Below are 21,447 nucleotides of genomic sequence, written 5' to 3'. Positions count from 1 at the left end.
CCCACTCCTCCATACAGACCTTCTCCAGATCCTTCAGGTTTCGGGGCTGTCGCTGGGCAATACGGACTTTCAGCTCCCTCCAAAGATTTTCTATTGGGTTCAGGTCTGGAGACTGGCTAGGCCACTCCAGGACCTTGAGATGCTTCTTACGGCACCACTCCTTAGTTGCCCTGGCTGTGTGTTTCGGGTCGTTGTCATGCTGGAAGACCCAGCCACGACCCATCTTCAATGCTCTTACTGAGAGAAGGAGGTTGTTGGCCAAGATCTCACGATACATGGCCCCATCCATCCTCCCCTCAATACGGTGCAGTCATCCTGTACCCTTTGCAGAAAAGCATCCCCAAAGAATGATGTTTCCACCTCCATGCTTCACGGTTGGGATGGTGTTCTTGGGGTTGTACTCATCCTTCTTCTTCCTCCAAACACGGCGAGTGGAGTTTAGACCAAAAAGCTCTATTTTTGTCTCATCAGACCACATGACCTTCTCCCATTCCTCCTCTGGATCATCCAGATGGTCATTGGCAAACTTCAGACGGGCCTGGACATATGCTGGCTTGAGCAGGCGGACCTTGCGTGCGTTGCAGGATTTTAATCCATGACGGCGTAGTGTGTCACTAATGGTTTTCTTTGAGACTGTGGTCCCAGCTCTCTTCAGGTCATTGACCAGGTCCTGCCGTGTAGTTCTGGGCTGATCCCTCACCTTCCTCATGATCATTGATGCCCCACGAGGTGAGATCTTGCATGGAGCCCCAGACCGAGGGTGATTGACCGTCATCTTGAACCTCTTCCATTTTCTAATAATTGCGCCAACAGTTGTTGCCTTCTCACTAAGCTGCTTGCCTATTGTCCTGTAGCCCATCCCAGCCTTGTGCAGGTCTACAATTTTATCCCTGATGTCCTTACACAGCTCTCTGATCTTGGCCATTGTGGAGAGGTTGGAGTCTGTTTGATTGAGTGTGTGGACAGGTGTCTTTTATACAGGTAACGAGTTCAAACAGGTGCAGTTAATACAGGTAATGAGTGGAGAACAGGAGGGCATCTTAAAGAAAAACTAACAGGTCTGTGAGAGCCGGAATTCTTACTGGTTGGTAGGTGATCAAATACTTATGTCATGCAATAAAATGCAAATTAATTACTTAAAAATCATACAATGTGATTTTCTGAATTTTTGTTTTAGATTCCGTCTCTCACAGTTGAAGTGTACCTATGATAAAAATTACAGACCTCTACATGCTTTGTAAGTAGGAAAACCTGCAAAAGCGGCAGTGTATCAAATACTTGTTCTCCCCACTGTATGTCGCACAAAGTATGCAATTTTAAATAAAATAACATGAAATAAATAATTTGTAAGTGTACTGTCATGTACTAAAAACTACTCTCCTCTAGGCTGCTTAGTACCCGCTCATACTGCCCTAGCACAGCTCTAATAGCAGTATTCCGCACAGTCCACCTTGTTGGACATAGGGGTTTCCGGGTGGGCAGATGTGTTTCTTTGGACGTGGCAATTGATTCAAACATGCTCTTAAACTTTCCTGACTGGCCATAGAGGACACCTAACTGATGGACCCAAGAAAGGGAATCCCGGATCAGTGGGGAGGCTGAGCAGCCAGCCTGTGTAATCAGATTTACACAGTGTGCTCCACAATGGACATAGAGGGCTAATGGCTGCTGCCTTCTCACAATTGCCTGTGCACCTGTGTATTTTCCTGCCATGTTTGAGGCACCATCGTAACTCTGCCCACGTAAGCCAGACATGGGCAAATTGAGCCTCAACAACACTTCAGTTGCCACTTTCGCAATGCCCTCGCCTGTTGTCTCCGACACCCTGTATAGCCCAATAAACTCCTCGTGAGGGACAAGGTCATGGTCAACATAATGCAAAAAGACACTCTCCTGTTCAGCACCAGAGACATCTTGAGTACCATCAACAATTAATGAAAATTGTACAATCGGAAGAGACCTAATCTCAGCTGCAATGCCTCGAATGATTGTATTGGCCATGATGTTCAGAATTTCATTCTGTGCTTTGGGGCCTCTTGAAACGTCAACACTCTGTTGGCAAAAGTTTGCGGTTCAAAAATTGTGGGTGTGGCTGATATGGTTTTGTGCCATCACTGAGGTAACTGGACAATGCTGTGCCACTGTCCCCTATACTGGTGCTGCTGGCAACAAGGGTGACACCTGGTCCTGCCGTGGCTGTGACATTGTTCTCTGAAGTCTCTCTCCCTGGCTCTTTCCCTTTCACCACCCTCACTGACTCAGTCTGTCTCCTAGAAAAGAAATAAGGTGTTTGCCGTACTCCTAACTACCGGTACCCAAAACTACACAATTAATCACAACAGCAATACCATTGCCATAAACAAATCTTAGTTTAGTCATCAGTTTAAGTTGAGAGCGGGGGTATCCATGGCATTTTCCAATTATGTCCCTATTTTACAAGTAAAAAAAATTGAGAACCTTTCATAATGTTGCCAAACAAAGACTCAACAAACTTACCTGAGACTCCCTGTCTCTGCCAGTCTGTCCCTGCCTATCTGTCCCCAGCTCTGCTGTCTGTGTGCCATCTGTTGCCTGCTCTGCCTAATGACATCATTGTGAAACATTCCATTAGCATTTCACTTCTTTCTTATGAACATTTTATCAACTCGTCTTTGAGATATTAGGCTACTAGAGTTCTTACTTTGCGTTTTGGTGTACTGAAAAATACTCTGATGTCCGTCTTTTTACCTTTTTCTGCCATTTTTCTACCTGGCACACACACACATTTACACAACATATGCTACAACCTTTTCTAATTTTAATATAGTTTGTTTCATATTGGCTGGCTTCCAACAATAGCTGAATTTGTAAAGCTAGCGAGCACCAATTCCGTTTCTGTGGTGTTTGCTATAATCTTTAAAAAAAAAGTGAAATAAAATAAATTTAAAAAAGTTCACTAGCAACAATTTAGCTTTTGCAACGAGACCATTAAATATATTTAAGACAATGGTATAAGAGAGTGTAGTTCTGTTCAGTTTGGACTTCAGTTTATCGCTAACCTTATCACAGGGACTTTGAAGCACTACAGCTGCATGCTGATCTTGGAATAAACTGACGATAGCAAAGATCCCATCTTTGACGACGCCACATTAATGGAATAGGTACTAGCTAGCTTGCTAGTTAATGTTTGCTTTAGTTTGCGCGCTAGCTCTGCAAATTCAGCTAGTGTGTGAACCCTGCCAACATAAAAATTTAAACATTGCTATGGCGCGATTGACTGGATTAACCTCACGTCAGTTACGTACATGTGCCTTTCGGACAGTAGATACGAACCCTCTATTACCTTGCCAGCTAAAGAACTGGCAGTGGATCAAACCATTGTGAGGCAAAGGGCGGGGTGGTCGCAATCTTTTGAAACTTAAAAAGGCGCTATTAAGTGTCTATAATCAGCACAACTGCTTTCATTGCGTATTATTAATATTACTGAAATTACATAGTTATGTTTACAGTGATAGATTGGGGGGGACAAATCATATTTTTCCCAGGATGGGGGGGTCGTGTCCCCCCCGTCCCCCCTGGGATTTCCGCCTATGGTCATCACCAGGCCTCTTGTATCGGTCATCACCAGGCCTCTTGTACAAGGCCCTTTGTTTTAGCTCCATTAGGCGTGCAGTGTCGTGCATGTTTCCATTGGTTACCTTCCCGTCCTCAAGCTCAGCGCAGCCAACACCTTGTAAGTAAACACACACCATTGAACAAGCATCACCCTCCTTCATTAACAGGGGTGGAACCCAGGCCACATCCTGTATGCTGGGAGTGAATTGCACGATCTCTGATAACACATTCACATTGTATTGGGGAGGTGGATGGGAAACACCATTTTCCTGTGCGTCCGGCATGAAGGAGGGAGTGAGTACTAACCTAAAGGCCTTCGCTAATTTATTGTGTTTTTTCCCATTTTTTTGTTCTGCATTTAAGTGCTGCTACTCTACGCTCGCTCACTGAAATAGATTTGTGTTTCCATATTTGTTGCTATGGTGAGGAAAACCTGGCATTGTATATCTAGGCCTCTCTATGGCATTGCCTGCGTACAGAGAATGAAGGGAAAAATGCCCTCCAAGGTTTGACATACACTGTACACACATATTGCTCATACACACATTGCACACACGCACACACACACACACACACACACACACACACACACACACACACACACACACTGGGCGACTGCTAGGGTCCTAATAGGAGGTGGCTTCTTATCCGCTCAACAGTTCACATGGCTCTGTTGCGTTTCATCTGAGTGATTTTGCACAAGAAGAGGTGTATTGAATTACGTGCAGAGTCCAGTTAGATACAAAGAGTGGGGGGTTTCCTCAATAGCCCAGAGCAGTACAGCCGTAGCCCACCATCACTCTATATGTAAGATATTTTTGCTCTGGTTACTCAAGTGCAATTTGTTCCGTGTATGTTTGACCTCTGCTGCTTGTTCCGTGTATATTTGACCTCTGCTGCTTGTCTTGTGTATATTTGACCTCTGCTGCTTGTCTCATGCATATTTGACCTCTGATTCTTGTTTCCTGTTTTTAATACATGTTGTAACCTGACATTATTCTTTAGTTTCTATTTTGTATTTACATGTTTTACTGTGTCCACACAATCGCCATAGCACATTTCGTAACAAATGACCCAGGTTCATTTATGGTAATTTTTGTGCAATCGTAGCCAAGTTAAGTCAACCACATAATGTATCACAGCCATGCATATGCTTGGTGGCTAATTATGTAATTGATCTTGCCTACGTCCTGTGTTAGGGCCATGATCAGTGGTCAGGAACCGGGAGAGTATGAATAATGGCACTGCAATTTGATATTGATCATTCATCATGAGATAGAGACTGGAAAAACTTATCGCTGGGATGTGTTTCATTACATCTGCCATAGTGAAACCGTACCAGTTGGCAGGTGTTTCTGAACAATTATTGTAACACTAGTTCATATTACAGCAAATTGCAATTCACTGTAATACACTGTAAGATTGAATGAGATAGCCCTTACAGCAGAGATAGGATACTGTATGTCTCATTTCATACTACTGTGCCTCTTACACTAAATCAACTCACGGTTCCTTGACTGCACTAAAATATGCGTGTCTGAAAGCATCTCTCACCGTTGTGAATTACATTTAGCCCAGTTAGTGCATGTGTACTGTAGCGTGTTGCCTTTGTGCGGCTACCCAGGCACTGTATTCCACCCCTTCGGTTTGAAGTCTTAACCCCGGCTAAGGTCCTGGGGCCCTAAGCTTTTGATTTGACTGGAGACCACTTCATTTTCTTCCGTATCAAACAGAAAGGTGCTGTTGTAAACCTCACCAAAAACCCTTGGGCAGATGAATACATATTCTGTGTAAAACAAAAGGTGCAGTCGAGTTTTCATGCTCATAACTGCCTTGAACCACTGTTTACAAAGGATACGAATATGAGTTTGTAACATTTCCACAGAGACCTGTGGTAGTAGGAGGATATTTAAACCCCTTTCACACTGAAATATACATATTAGCTGTTTCTGCCATGGACTTATTATACAGACTGGACATGGTTTGGTATTTATTAGAATTTATAGAAAGCAAGGAGAACTATTCAGAATGCAAAGAATAGTTACATATTTGGGTACCCATCATAGAACAAATGTAATGAGTATCACAATGGTGAATCATTGTTTGCATAGTGTTAAAACCGTTGTTCTTACTTTCACATCATTCGAATGGGACTCTGTCGATCCACAGTCTCAGTTGATTGAAGCATTGCAGTACAGTATGATTTCATTAGTGCCAGTATCTGTTTAGGAGATTGAATTGGATGGAGCATGGTGCTTGCAACGCCAGGATAGTGGGTTTGATTCCCGGGACCACCCGTATGTAAATAAAAAGTATGCACGCATGACTGTAAGTCGCTTTTGATAAAAGCGTCTGCTAAATGGAACATGTTATGTTACGTATATAATTGTGTTTGTATGCGCCTGTGTGTGCATGCGAGATGGAGAAATGTAGAGAGAGAGAGAGAGACTGTGTCGGCTACTTATGTGTGTGGGAGGGTGTTAGCAGAGGTGCAAGTGCCCCCTCAGATTTGTCCAGTCTTTTTATTTTTCAGATGTTGAATTAATTACTAAACTTCTTTTTTAGGCCCAGTTTTTATCATAATTATTTATGAAAAATATCTGTCAGTGATATTTTTTGGAGGGGGCACACTGACTGGACCAGTAAGTGGTTCCTTCCAAGGTGCACCACAGAGCAAAGATATGCTAGATAGGACACTAGATACTCTAGTGTGCGCAGACTGTATCGTCACAGATAGTACAATGGGACAGATATTTTGGCCGACATTCTGAACATTATCTCATCAATGGAACATTTGTTCTTAATACAGTTTTCTGTTCCCACAACTAGAATCTGTTATGAGTGGACAAAGTTTGTAGGCTTTACCCTTTGCTAAAGGCAAAATGAGTTATTGCACATGCTTACTTCACAGAGTAGGCGTTCTCAAACAGAAATATGTATGCTAGAACGTGCCAATAGGATCTCGCTAGCTCGTGCTTGGCTCTGCCTACCTCCTTGCTTGTTCTGCCCACTATTTGCTCCCATTGGAAACGACAGGCTGTGGTCAATCTTTGTTATAAAAATCTTTAGTATCGTCAGTGGAGGAGGAGAGAAAGTGTCGAGCTACACACAGCGTTTGATTTGATTTTGCAGGCCTCACAGAAGGTATGTTTGTAAATTAAGCTATGTACCCTATGATTCCTTCTTGATGAATAAATAAAACACTCATAACTAGCTACCGAGCATTTTCAGGTTTCAATCAAGTTAGAGTAGCTTGTCTAACTATCTTAGCTGGCATGCCTACTGGCAAGGTTGCTAGACTTTAGAAAATACAAATTGTCTTTCAGTCTTGGGTTATGATAAATTATAAACTGGGTGGTTCGAGCCCTGAATGCTGATTGTCTGACAGCCGTGGTATATCAGACCGTATACCACAGGTATGACAAAACATTTATTTTTACAGCTCTAATTAAGTTGGTAACCAGTTTATAATAGCAATAAGGCACCTCAGGGGTTTGTGAAATATGGCCAATATACCACAACTAAGAGCTGTATACAGGCATTCCGCATTGCGTCGCACTTAAGAACAGCCCTTAGCCGTGGTATATTGGCCATATACCACACCCCCTCGGGCCTTATTGCTTAGCTATACCAGTGTGTCATTTGTACTGAGGCAAAAACATTTTCGACATAGAATTAGGCATAAAGATTATGGCTCTAGGTTGCAGGAAATAGCTGTTTCCAACCTCACGTACTTCATACGTGTTCTCAACTAGCCTACCTGGTTAAATAAAGGTTAAATAAAAAAAGTAAAAAAATACATGGGTGCATGATGCTCCTGGGTGTTAGCATACCATTGTCATCTCCATGCCACGATCTTCCCTGAAAAGCGTTAAGGGCATATTGCTCCCTACCGTCTGTTGAAATGCCCGTTTCCTCCACAAAGATACTGGGATGCATTTCATTTGTCTTTGGGAAGATTCTCCCTCCGAGTTCTAACAACAACCTCCATATGCATCTCTGGCCATGTTGTCACAAAGACGAGGGATTTCCAACACGATTCCTCGTGGTGATGTTAATAGCTACAGTGGCTTGCGAAAGTATTCACCCCCTTGGCATTTTTCCTATTTTGTTGCCTTACAACCTGGAATTAAAATAGATTTTTGGGGGTTTGTATTATTTGATTTACACAACATGCCTACCACTCTGAAGATGCAACATTTTTTATTGTGAAACAAACAAGAAATAAGACAAAAAACAGAACTTGAGCGTGCATAACTATTCACCGCCCCCAAAGTCAATACTTTGTAGAGCCACCTTTTGAAGCAATAACAGCTGCAAGTCTCTTGGGGTATGTCTCTATAAGTTTGGCGCATCTAGCCACTGGGATTTTTGCCCATTCTTCAAGGAAAAACTGCTCCAGCTCCTTCAAGTTGAATGGGTTCCGCTGATGTACAGCAATATTTAAGTCATACCACAGATTCTCAATTGGATTGAGGTCTGGGCTTTGACAAGGCCATTCCAAGACATTTAAATGTTTCCCCTTAAACCACTCGAGTGTTGCTTTAGCAGTATACTTAGGGTCATTGTCCTGCTGGAAGTTGAACCTCTGGAAGACTGAAACAGGTTTCCCTCAAGAATTTCCCTTCATTTAGCACCGTCCATCATTCCTTCAATTCTGACCAGTTTCCCAGTCCCTGCCAATGAAAAACATCCCCACAGCATGATGCTGCCACCACCATGCTTCACTGTGGGGATGGTATTCTTGGGGTGATGTGAGGTGTTGTGTTTGCGCCAGACATAGCGTTTTCCTTGATGGCCAAAAAGCTACATTTTAGTCTCATCTGACCAGAGTAGCTTCTTCCATATGTTTGGGGAGTCTCCCACATGCCTTTTGGCGAACACCAAACGTGTTTGCTTATTTTTTTCTTTAAGCAATGGCTTTTTTCTGGCCACTCTTCCGTAAAGCCCAGCTCTGTGGAGTGTACGGCTTAAAGTCGTCCTATGGACAGATACTCCAGTCTCCGCTGTGGAGCTTTTTTTTAAACAAGTTAGTTTTTCATTTCACTTCACCAAGTTGGACTATTTTGTGTATGTCCATTACATGAAATCCAAATAAAAATCAATTTAAATTACAGGTCGTAATGCAACAAAATAGGAAAAACGCCAAGGGGGATGAATACTTTTGCAAGGCACTGTATGTGGTTTGATATACAGTACTAGTCAAAATTTTGGACACACCTACTCATTCAAGGGTTTTTCTTTATTTGTACTATTTTCTACATTAGTAGTGAAGGCAAAGGGTGGATACTTTGAAGATTCTAAAATATAAGATATATTTTGATTTGTTTAACACTTTTTTGGGGGTTACTAAATGATTCCATGTGTTATTTCATAGTTGTGATGTCTTCACTATTACTATTAGAAAAAAAAACTTGAATGAGTAGGTGTGTCCAAACTTTTGACTTTTGTTATTGTAAACACACACACACACACACACACACACACACACACACACACACACACACACACACACACACACACACACACACACACACACAATGTTCATAGCTATGTAGTTTGATATGCTGGTATGCTGGTTTAAACACACACGATGATGATGTTCATCGCTAAGTGGTCACTACGTGGTTTGATTATCACGGTGAGCAGTCAGTGTAGCTATAGACATTTCCATCGCTAAGGCCTTGTTGTGTTGTGCAACACTAAAACAAGTATAGATGAGAAGAATATGGAACCTCCCCTCTCTGAGTTTCTAGATAAGGCCCCCGTTGTGGTCCCCACTGGGCACAGACGCCAATTCAACGTCTATTCCATGTTGGTACAACGTAATAAAAAATAAAAAATGCCGTTGAAACAGCGTTGATTCAACCAGTGTGTGACCAGTGGGATACAGCTGCGCACCGCTCTGCATTAGGGCTTTCTGATTCTTAACCCCTTTAATAGACTCCCTCACAAGTCCTTTTGTCACTGTGCCAGCTTCTTTTTTAACCCTTTCATGGCCAGTTCCGGGGGTGTCCATTTTCTAACCGCCTCCATCCTATTTCTCTCTTTTCTCTTCTCAAGTGAAAAACCTTTTTAAATAATAAATGTACACTAAAGGATCCCGAGGGCATTAAAAACAGCAGCAATTAATTGTATTACAATTAAAAACACATCATAGAAGCAAACTGTATCTGGGCACTGTGAGCGCAATTCCCAGAACTTTGGAGAATGTCGGACGTAATAGCCAGGCATTGGGAGAATCCTATGGAGAATATAGGGATTCTATTATATTTGGGCCTCCAAAAATCAAAACAACACAGGTTGTGTGAGTAGTATTGTGTGTTAGTGTACTGACTGTAATTGTCCGGGCAGTGCGGGGGGGGGGGGGGGGTTCTGCTGGGTGCTGCCGGAGTCAGAGCCATGTCACACGTCGTAAGGGCTTTCTCTTAGAATAGACCTGAAGGACAGATATCTTGTTTTGTCTTGTGTGTTTCTGTCATTTTCCATCTGGATTCTGAGGTATAGCGGCCATTGCCTGGGTAGGGTATCGATGTACTGTGAAGGTGGTTACAGTTGCACCAGGAACAAGGTTCGCAGCTGTCTTTTCCCCAAGAGAATTTAACATAAAGGTGAAAAGGGTAGAACTAATGTTACAAGAAGGAATACAGCATTAGGGTAAAGCCTACCACAAAAACAGGTGTGAAGCACTTAGTACAACTAGGGTCTAATCTCCATGTTAATCCATTGCTCTTTGCATTGCTGTCTCTCTCTCTTTTTCTCGCTCTCTCTCTCTCTCTTTCCCTCTCCAAACTAAAACTCTGTTTTCTTGTCCTTTTCATATCATAAATCTAAGGCTGGACGTATCCACAGAGTTCTCCAGTCAATCTTTTCTGAGTTTGTTATGGTATTGATTCATCCTATGCTATAGGTTGTGCTGGGCACTCCCTGCTATGGATGTTTCGGCCACTGTCGGAATTTAGTGGAGGCTCAAAATGACCACTGAAGTTGCGTTCTGAGACAGTAAGTTCAGCACTGTTAGACAAAGTCGTGTGATTGCACCCAGTGCTTGACTTGGACTGAAATAGGTTCCGGGTACTGTTTTATATACTGTTGAGCTAATATTCTATAGGAGGAATAGGAGTTTAAGCAGTAGAACATTTGAGGTGCCGGTACTCAGCTCCGGTGATCTCCTGCCCAAGTCAAGCACTGACTGCACCAATGAAAGGGTATTTATTGCCTGTTTTAATAACCTCCGAGTAGAATTTATGACTGTTTGTCCCTATGATGTCATGAATAGTCAAAGGCTGCATAATAGGATGATGTAGTCTAATGAGTCGGCAAATGTTGTACATTCGAAAACAGAGGGGCCTTTACTGGTTTAAAGTGTGTGTGTGTGTGTGTGTGTGTGTGTGTGTGTGTGTGTGTGTGTGTGTGTGTGTGTGTGTGTGGAGAGGGGCCGACTCCTACTGCGAAAACAGAGGGACACGCTGGGAGAGACTGTTAGTGTTCATGTGTGTGTATTAGTAGGGTATTCCACCTAATCTAGAATATATACAACAATCTAGCATCAATCAAGCAATCAAGCGTTAATTGGATTCTATGGAGGGGAATGGGCCAATAGCAAAGATTAGCAAAGAGGAACGTGCTAGAGAGGATAAGCAGAACATTAGAATGCTGGCCTCGTTGCATTTGCATATTCAACAGCAAGACTAAATTATACTAGGATTGGAGTCACACATCAATGTTTAGTTTGGTGAGAAAAGTCAGGATTTGTTATTTTTTTTTGTCACATTCTGTCACATTAAAATTCCACATTTGGTGAGGACCATTGCAAATCTGCCAGCCAGTCTAGAGCTGTGAAGCATTATGTACTAATACCCAGGTAGCACCCACAACTAATACCCGGGTAGCACACACAACTAATACCCAGGTAGTACGCAAAACTAATACCCGGGTAGCGCACACAACTAATACCCGGGTAGCACGCACGACTAATATCCGGGTAGCACACACGACTAATACCCGGGTAGAACGCATGACTAATATCCGGGTAGAACGCACAACTAAAACCCGGGTAGGGATAACAACTAATACCCGGGTAGCACACACGACTAATACCCGGGCAGAATGCATGACTAATACCGTGTTAGCACGCACACCTAATACCGTGTTAGCACACACAACTAATACCGTGTTAGCACGCACAACTAATACCGTGTTAGCACGCACAACTAATACTGTGTTAGCACGCATAACTAATACCGTGTTAGCACGCACAACTAATACCCGGGTAGCACCCACAACTAATACCCGGGTAGCACACACAACTAATACCTGGGTAGCACACACAACTAATACCCGGGTAGCACACACAACTAATACCTGGATAGTACGCAAAACTAATACCCGGGTAGCACACACAACTAATACCCGGGTAGCACGCATGACTAATACCCGGGTAGCACACACAACTAATACCCGGGTAGCACACACAACTAATACCTGGGTAGCACGCATGACTAATACCCGGGTAGCATGCATGACTAGTACCCGGGTAGCACGCATGACTAATACCCGGGTAGGACACACGACTAATACCCGGGTAGCACACACAACTAATACCCGGGTAGCACACACGACTAATACCCGGGTAGCACACACAACTAATACCCGGGTAGCACACACAACTAATACCCGGGTAGCACGCATGACTAATACCCGGGTAGCATGCATGACTAATACCCGGGTAGCATGCATGACTAATACCCGGGTAGCACGCATGACTAATACCCGGGTAGCACACACAACTAATACCCGCGTAGCACACACGACTAATACCCGGGTAGCACGCATGACTAATACCCGGGTAGAATGCATGACTAATACCCGGGTAGCACACACAACTACATACCCAGGTAGCACGCATGACTAATACCCGGGTAGCACGCATGACTAATACCCGGTTAGCACGCATGACTAATACCCGGGTAGCATGCATGACTAATACCCGGGTAGCACGCACGACTAATACCCGGGTAGCACACACAACTAATACCTGGGTAGCACGCATGACTAATACCCGGGTAGCATGCATGACTAATACCCGGGTAGCTCACACAACTAATACCGTGTTAGCACGCACAGCTAATACCGTGTTAGCACGCATAACTAATACCCGGGTAGCACACACAACTAATAGCCGGGTAGCACACACGACTAATATCCGAGTAGCACACACGACTAATACCCGGGTAGCACGCATGACTAATACCCGGGTAGAATGCACGACTAATACCCGGGTAGCACGCACGACTAATACCCGGGTAGCTCGCACGACTAATACCCGGGTAGGACGCACAACTAATACCGTGTTAGCACGCACAACTAATACCCGGGTAGCACACACAACTAATACCCGGGTAGAATACCTAGGATAGGATAAAGTAATCCTTCTTATCCCCCCCCCTTAAAAGAATTAGATGCACTATTGTAAAGTGATTGTTCCACTGGATATCATAAGGTGAATGCACCAATTTGTAAGTCGCTCTGGATAAGAGCGTCTGCTAAATGACTTAAATGTAAATGTAATGTAAATGTAGCACACACAACTAATACCCAGGTAGCACGCACAACTAATACCCGGGTAGCACGCACGACTAATACCCAGGTAGCACGCACAACTAATACCCGGGTAGCACGCACAACTAATACCCGGGTAGCACGCACAACTAATACCCGGGTAGAATGCACAACTAATACCGTGGTAGCACGCACAACTAATACCCGGGTGGCACGCACAACTAATACCGTGGTGGCACGCACAACTAATACTGGGGTGGCACACACAACTAATTCCGTGGTAGCACGCACAACTAATACCCGGATAGCACGCACAACTAATACCGGGGTGGCACGCACAACTAATACCGTGGTGGCACACACAACTAATACCGTGGTGGCACACACAACTAATACTGTGGTGGCACACACAACTAATACCGTGGTGGCACGCACAACTAATACCCGGGTAGCACGCACAACTAATACTGGGGTGGCACGCACAACTAATACTGGGGTGGCACGCACAACTAATACCGGGTAGCACACACAACTAATACTGGGGTAGCACGCACAACTAATACCCGGGTAGCACACACAACTAATACTGGGGTGGCACGCACAACTAATACTGGGGTGGCACGCACAACTAATACCGTGGTGGCACGCACAACTAATACCGTGGTGGCACGCACAACTAATACCGTGGTGGCACGCACAACTAATACCGTGGTGGCACGCACAACTAATACCGTGGTGGCACACACAACTAATACCGGGGTGGCACGCACAACTAATACCGTGGTGGCACACACAACTAATACTGTGGTGGCACGCACAACTAATACCGGGGTGGCACACACAACTAATACCGTGGTAGCACGCACAACTAATACTGGGGTGGAACGCACAACTAATACCGTGGTGGCACGCACAACTAATACCGGGGTGGCACGCACAACTAATACCGGAGTAGAATATTATCTCCATGCCACGATCTTCCCTGAAAAGCGTTAAGGGCATATTGCTCCCTACCGTCTGTTGAAATGCCCGTTTCCTCCACAAAGATACTGGGATGCATTTCATTTGTCTTTGGGAAGATTCTCCCTCCGAGTTCTAACAACAACCTCCATATGCATCTCTGGCCATGTTGTCACAAAGACGAGGGATTTCCAACACGATTCCTCGTGGTGATGTTAATAGCTACAGTGGCTTGCGAAAGTATTCACCCCCTTGGCATTTTTCCTATTTTGTTGCCTTACAACCTGGAATTAAAATAGATTTTTGGGGGGTTTGTATCATTTGATTTACACAACATGCCTACCACTTTGAAGATGCACGACTACTACCCGGGTATTGCTACGCACAACTAATACACGGGTAGTATTCATGACTTCTAATACCCGGGCAGTATGCACAATACTACCTGGGTATTAGTATGCACAACTACTACCCTGGTATTAGTACGCACAGCTACTACCCGGGTAGTGCATACGACTTCTAAAACCCGGGTAGTACACACGACTTCTAATACCTGGGTAGTACACACGACTTCTAATACCTGGGTAGTATACACAACTTCTAATACCTGGGTAGTACGCATGATTTCTAATACCTGGGTACTATGCATTACTAATACCCGGGTAGAACACGCGGCTAATACCGGGGCAGTATGCACGACTAATACCTGTGTATTAGTACGCACGACTAATACCCTGGTAGTACACATTACTAATTCCCGGGTAGTATGCACAACTACTAATACCCGGGTATTAGCACGCACGACTAATATCCGGGTATTAGTCTGCACGAGTAATACCCAGGTAGTACGCATGACTAATTCCCAGGTAGTACATACAACTACTAATACCCGGGTATTGGTAGTGCATACTAGCAATACCCGGGTACTAAACACTACTAATACCCGGGTAGTATGCACCAGCATTATCTATGTTTACATTTATCGTTGACTTGACTCCCTGAATGTGTTCAGCACATATGTCGTGATCAACGTATCAATAAATTCAGGGAGTCAAGTCAATGAAAACTTCCAGGAAATTCCGTAAAATTTCAATTCATGACTTCATGAGAACACCTCATAGATCTATGAACAATTTTAGAAAATGAGAACTGAATTCCAAATCATTCTCTGAATTGTCTGGAATTGATGAAGTAAGACATGCTACTAATGCGTTTCTACTGTATATTTCTCCCAAGAGAGCCCCACAACCTTTAGTTTGAACACTCTGATCACTCTTCGAAGAAAGGGTTCTACCTGGAACCAAAAAGGTTCTTCAAAGGGTTCTCCTATGGGGACGACCGAAGAACCCTTTTAGGTTCTAGATACTGTAACACCTTTTTTTCTAAGAGTGTGTGTCTCCTTTCGAGGGACAGCTTTGTGTGTCCTAATTAGTGCACTATTGTGATGCTGCTGAACGCCCAGTGCATTATTAGCCCGAACAATGACCCTTCAACACGGGCAATATACCTGTCTTGTCGTCTCTGTTGTTTTTTTCCCTTCTTGTTTTGGACATAATTAATTTTTATTTTCATCTGAGGAGACAAGGGGGATGATAATGCCGCTTCAGGAAGCCTATAATTGTGCCTGTTATCAAACTGCAGTGATTTTAACCACAGGATTGGCTGAAAGGACGACCCATACTGAACTCCTACTGGGTTGTCTATTCTCCGGTGAAACGCTGACTGTTGTACATGGGGTTGTACCTTCTTAGAAAGACTACAAATATACTGAACTAAAATATAAACGCGGCATGCAACAATTTCAACTGTTTATCTGAGTTACAGTTCATACAAGGAAGACAGTCAATTGATTTCACATGACTGGGCTGGGGATTTCACATGACTGGGCTGGGGATTTCACATGACTGGGCTGGGGATTTCACATGACTGGGCTGGGGATTACACACATGACTGGGCTGGGGATTTCACATGACTGGGCTGGGGATTTCACATGACTGGGCTGGGGATTTCACATGACTGGGCTGGGGATTTCACATGACTGGGCTGGGGATTTCACATGACTGGGCTGGGGATTTCACATGACTGGGCTTGGGCGCAGCCATGGTGGGCCTGGGAGGCAATAGGCCCAACCGCTTGGGGAGCCAGGCCGACCCACTGGAGAGCCAGGCCCAGCCAATCAGAATGAGTTTTGAGGCTATGCTGTTTACCGTGTACACTGTACATACAGTGTAGTACACAGGAAGGATTCTATAAGCAATTGGTCGCACCGTTTACATTGAAACGTCGTTGTTATACTGTCTATCAAAGTACGTTTACACCTTTCCTTAGACCATTTTCAAGGCCACATAGACAGGCATAGTATGAATGGGTGGTGGTGTTTTACATGTTTACTAGTAAGACATACAGAGACCCTGGCTGGCCCTGTTGGTTGGGTAGGAAAGCCCAGCCCTGGTGCCTACTAGCCTGTCACAGAAATATGACAACATGACAAACCGTCAGCTATAGCCTATAGCTCTTCGTCTCAACAGGGGCAGGCTGAGGAGGTCCCCAGGGGTCTGTCCTCTCTTTATTTCCTTCGCTCTCTCCACCCCCCCCCCTCGTGTCCCTCCATTTTCTCTGTATGAGTTGGCCCCCTCCACACATGTGCCACATGTCCGAATACACATATTATGCAGCCACACGCAGCAGGCAGGCACACACACACGCGCACACACACTCCTGCCTCTTTCCCTCCCCACCATTGTCCAGTTGAGCTTTTCAGTTATCCCTGGCTACAGACAGTCTATCTCCAGGCCTTGTCCGATACTTGGCCAAGACACGCACACACACACACACACACACTCACACACATGCACACACGCTTATGCACACACACACACACACAAACCCACACACACACAGGTTGGCTGTACAGTGCACTTTTTCAATTTCACGGGTTTGTGTGTGCATTAAAAACGGTGGTGCAGTAGCTCCTTCACGTCCAAAAGGAGGAGGGTCTTCTATTAGATTGGAGCCGGTTAAAGGGACGAGTAAAGGAGGAAGGTCTTCTATTAGATTGGAGCCGGTTAAAGGGAAGAGTAAAGGAGGAAGGTCTTCTATTAGATTGGAGCCGGTTAAAGGGACGAGTAAAGGAGGAAGGTCTTCTATTAGATTGGAGCCGGTTAAAGGGACGAGTAAAGGAGGAAGGTCTTCTATTAGATTGGAGCCGGTTAAAGGGACGAGTAAAGGAGGAAGGTCTTCTATTAGATTGGAGCCGGTTAAAGGGACGAGTAAAGGAGGAGGTTATTCTATTAGATTGGAGCCGGTTAAAGGGATGAGTAAAGGAGGAAGGTCTTCTATTAGATTGGAGCCGGTTAAAGGGACGAGTAAAGGAGGAAGGTCTTCTATTAGATTGGAGCCGGTTAAAGGGACGAGTAAAGGAGGAAGGAGGGTATTCTATTAGATTGGAGCCGGTTAAAGGGACGAGTAAAGGAGGAGGGTATTCTATTAGATTGGAGCCGGTTAAAGGGACGAGTAAAGGAGGAGGGTATTCTATTAGATTGGAGCCGGTTAAAGGGACGAGTAAAGGAGGAGGGTATTCTATTAGATTGGAACCGGTTAAAGGGACGAGTAAAGGAGGAGGGTCTTCTATTAGATTGGAGCCGGTTAAAGGGACGGGTAACGGAGGAGGGTATTCTATTAGATTGGAGCCGGTTAAAGGGACGGGTAAAGGAGGGAGGGAGGAAGGGAGAGAGAGGGAGTTAGAGGAGGAGAGAGTGGGGAAAGAGAAGACAGAGGGAGTTAGAGGAGGAGATAGGCAGAGAGTTGCAGTGCTTCATTTAAACTGTTCTGCACTGTGGCTTTTCAATTTAAATAGGAGGCTCCATTTCATACGGGATGGATGCTGTGTGCCATTCAGAATGAAATTGAAGCGTTCGCCGGGGCAGACAGCCATCCTGTGTCTCCTTCTGAAGGAGGATCAGCGGACAAGGTCAACCGCGGCCTGTTGTGCCCCTCATGGAACACTTTGTGTCCCAATGGCACCCTATTCCTCATTCAGTCCACTATACAGGGTATAGGGTGCCATTGGGACGCAGCATTATTGTCGGGGGTGAGAAACAGGAAAGAGCACACTCAGCAAGGCAAAGAGTGTGGTTTTAAGTGGATATTATTAAATACATCATATGTTTTGTTTATTCTGTTTGGAAGTCAAATAGGATGAACTGAAATACATCACAATAGAGAATCAGTAGATAAGATGTAAACTGTATATTATGTGTTGTGAGTTGAGAGGAAGGTACAGTGTGAGCTCTTTTGGGATATCCATGTGAGATTTGCCTGCAGAAAAAGGTTATGTATTACTGTACCTCCATCTTACCTTCTTGTATTTCTCTTGTGCTGTCTCCTAGACGATATGGACACCCCCATCTAGCAGTCAGTCAGTCAGTCAGTCAGTCAGTCAGCAGTCAGTGGTATATTTTCAACCACCAAAAGAGTCTGCAGCATAATGGTCAGAAATGGAGACCGAAGCCAAGGGCAGAAGCGCATTCTTCCATCTCTCATCTCTCTCCATCAATCCTGTTCATTATGTTATTGGAATAACCTGCCATGGCTGCTTTTAGTTGACTTCCCTTGGTCTGATACGGCAGTCAAGTCATGTCTATTTGCTTTGATCGATTAAATGACAATCTTTGTCATTGTGTTTTATTTTCATGAAATAAAACACATGAATGGTTATTTTATTGGGGGAAATAATGATGACAAATAGCCATCGCCAGGGAACTGTAATTGTCCCATCTTTGTAAGCGAAAGGAGAGGTGCTATAATATCAAATGAAATTTAAGGTCTTTCAAGCGACCTTTATTGGTGCTGCGTTTATAGTAGGAATGCGCCCCTATCTGAGATATGTTTCATAGAGAGGGTCTTAATGGCTCCGATGATGAAGCTATTTAAAAGAGTAAAGGGGATTAGAACACTATGGTTCCCTCTAATCCTTAACCTTTAGTCTGGTCTGGTCTGCGTTAGCAGATAGCGTCAGTGGGCCGGACTTACTGTAGTACATTTCCATTATGGAGAATCAGAGTTTATTTCCGAACACATTTAGAGGCATTAGGGAGCTCACTCAAGCCAAATGAAAGGCAGTGTTGTCAAACACCCCCCGTTATTTCAGAAAATGCACTGTTCCATGTGAAGTTTAACAAGTCATTATGATAATCTAAGTGAAGTCCCAGAAGAGCTGTGTAGATGCCACTGGAATGCACACTCAACTACCATTGTACATGCCTCCACTTCCAAGGTCCGTGGAACTCCTCAGTTCCTCTGTTTTCCCACCAAATTTAATTTTCACCTCTCCTTGAACCTGCGCTGCAATACAATCACACTCTGGATCAAGGATTTACATTTGAGTCATTTAGAAGATGCTCTTATCCAGAGTGATTTACAGTAGTGTGAGTGCATATATTTTCATACTTTCTCTTATAGGTCTCCCGTGGGAATCAAACCCACAATTCTGGAGTGGAAAATGTCATGCTTTACCAACTGAGCCACACGGGACGGCACAGTAAGGGCTGAGCAGGATCCCTCTTCAATTTAGATGCCGTTTTTGATATACAGAGAGGAGACGAAGACACATCTTTGAGTAAAGAATGTTCTTGTTTTCCCCTTGCAGAAACTCTTGATTCAGTTTTTCCTGCTTCTCTGATTATAGAAGCACCACTCACTCAGTCACTCAGTCTTTTTGGACACCCCATCTCTGGGCTCTGCAGGAAAGAGTGTTTCTTTAACAGGAAACAAGGTCACGCAGCACATTAATCTTTCATGACTAAATTTGTGCTGCGCAAAGAGGACATTTTCTGCACTTTGTAGGGTCCACTATTAGTTATATGGCTTTATTTATACATTCATCTCCATTCATTATTCATGTGCTTTTGCCCTGCAGATGTGGATGCGCTTTTCTTGAGGGACAGCTGATATGAGTGCAATGTACAACAGAACACACAACACAGAGACTGCACTGATTTAGTGCAGGGCAGTGTTTCTGGTTCGTGCTTCTGGTTTGTGGACCGCTCCGGTCCATGGGACATTAGTCAAATTGAAGTTATAAAGGAAAGGTGCTCCTCCCATTCTCTGACACCAGACTGATTGGTGGTTTGTTTCTCTAACAACCTCTTGTGTTTTTGTTGCCAGGCAACCACTGAGCAGGAGAAGCTGAGCCATGCTGGATCCAAGCCCTGCCTCTCCGAGAGCAGCGGCCGACTCCCTCAGATAGCCATGAACACCTGCAAGTACAATGGCGGCGTAGTGAGACCACTGGGCAGCCTGGCGTCGTCGCGGCGCAACCTAGCAGAGCTCGACTCTGAGACGCAGCCCCTCCAGACGTTGCACAGCTCCGGCCTGGAGGTGGTGGTATCCAAGGGCAACGGCGAGGACCCCAGCAAGGCGTCCAACGAGAGCCTGGTCAGGGACGGAAACGGTGCTCCTGTGAAGAAGAACAAGGACATTGGCTATAGGCTCGGCCACCGGAGGGCGCTCTTTGAGAAGCGGAAGAGACTCAGTGACTACGCCCTCATCTTTGGAATGTTCGGGATCGTCGTCATGGTGACTGAGACTGAACTGTCCTGGGGAGTTTACGGCAAGGTAATTAGTGTGGGTGGTCTTTTTGTTTGTTGAATACCTCCAATGCTGCAATTCTCTGAGTCGCTATACACAATTTCCCCACTGTGGGGGAAAACACGAGGGAGTTCTCATAGACCGGCAGCAAAAAATGCCTCATGTTGCTTATGAATGCATTTCACACTACTTTTGAATTATAATTGGATTGTAAGGCTCGTATGAATGTCCTGCTTAATATATTGTTTGTGTCATCCTCACAAATCAACTGCATTACACTTCAAATTCAACCAGTAAAATGTCAATGAGCATTAGCATTCTAGCTAACTGCTGCATCCAAAAATAGGATTTTTGCAACTATCACAGCCAAATGTAATCTTAGCAACTGTTCAAGCAATAATCAAAACAACATTGTAATCCTATGAGGGCTCCCCCAAAAATGATTTAGTCTTGAAGTTATAACTACGTAAATCTAGGCTATGTTTAATGGCTGCAGATGGCAAACGGCAATTGTTTTCCCCCATACTTGTTTATGACGTGAATAACGACTCGGAGTATGCTATGTTTAGATAGGAAGTCATGTTAAACATGGTGAACACATAGTGATCTTCAGAGATATTTGTGTAAGTAGAATGACAATGCTTGCGATTCAAAAAAGGTCAGAGCTTGGCCAAAGGACTGTTTTCACTCGGCTGCTGCTGGTATTCTGAGAGTCACTTTGAAGCCTGCCCTGCAGGCAAACAC

General features: G+C 44.4%; 1 protein-coding gene across 2 annotated transcripts in view; it reads left to right on the top strand.

Annotated features, from left to right (window-relative positions):
• Positions 1 to 21,447, top strand: part of LOC139559653 (small conductance calcium-activated potassium channel protein 2-like) — a 53,751-nt gene that overhangs the window by 4,608 nt on the left and 27,696 nt on the right. The window contains exons 1-2 of one of the 2 annotated variants that reach the window (XM_071375836.1): positions 3,776 to 3,888; positions 20,281 to 20,730. In XM_071375836.1, coding sequence (XP_071231937.1) covers positions 3,787 to 3,888; positions 20,281 to 20,730 — 552 coding nt within the window. In that variant the 5' untranslated portion in view covers positions 3,776 to 3,786. Of the gene's footprint in view, positions 1 to 3,775; positions 3,889 to 20,280; positions 20,731 to 21,447 lie in introns of those variants that run through there. The other variant, XM_071375835.1, reaches the window with a different exon arrangement.

The sequence above is a fragment of the Salvelinus alpinus genome, chromosome 30 (assembly GCF_045679555.1).
Source record: "Salvelinus alpinus chromosome 30, SLU_Salpinus.1, whole genome shotgun sequence".
Classification (NCBI taxonomy): domain Eukaryota; kingdom Metazoa; phylum Chordata; class Actinopteri; order Salmoniformes; family Salmonidae; genus Salvelinus; species Salvelinus alpinus.
The sequence above is the reverse complement of the archived record's forward strand: the minus strand, read 5'-3'. Positions and strand labels throughout refer to the sequence as shown.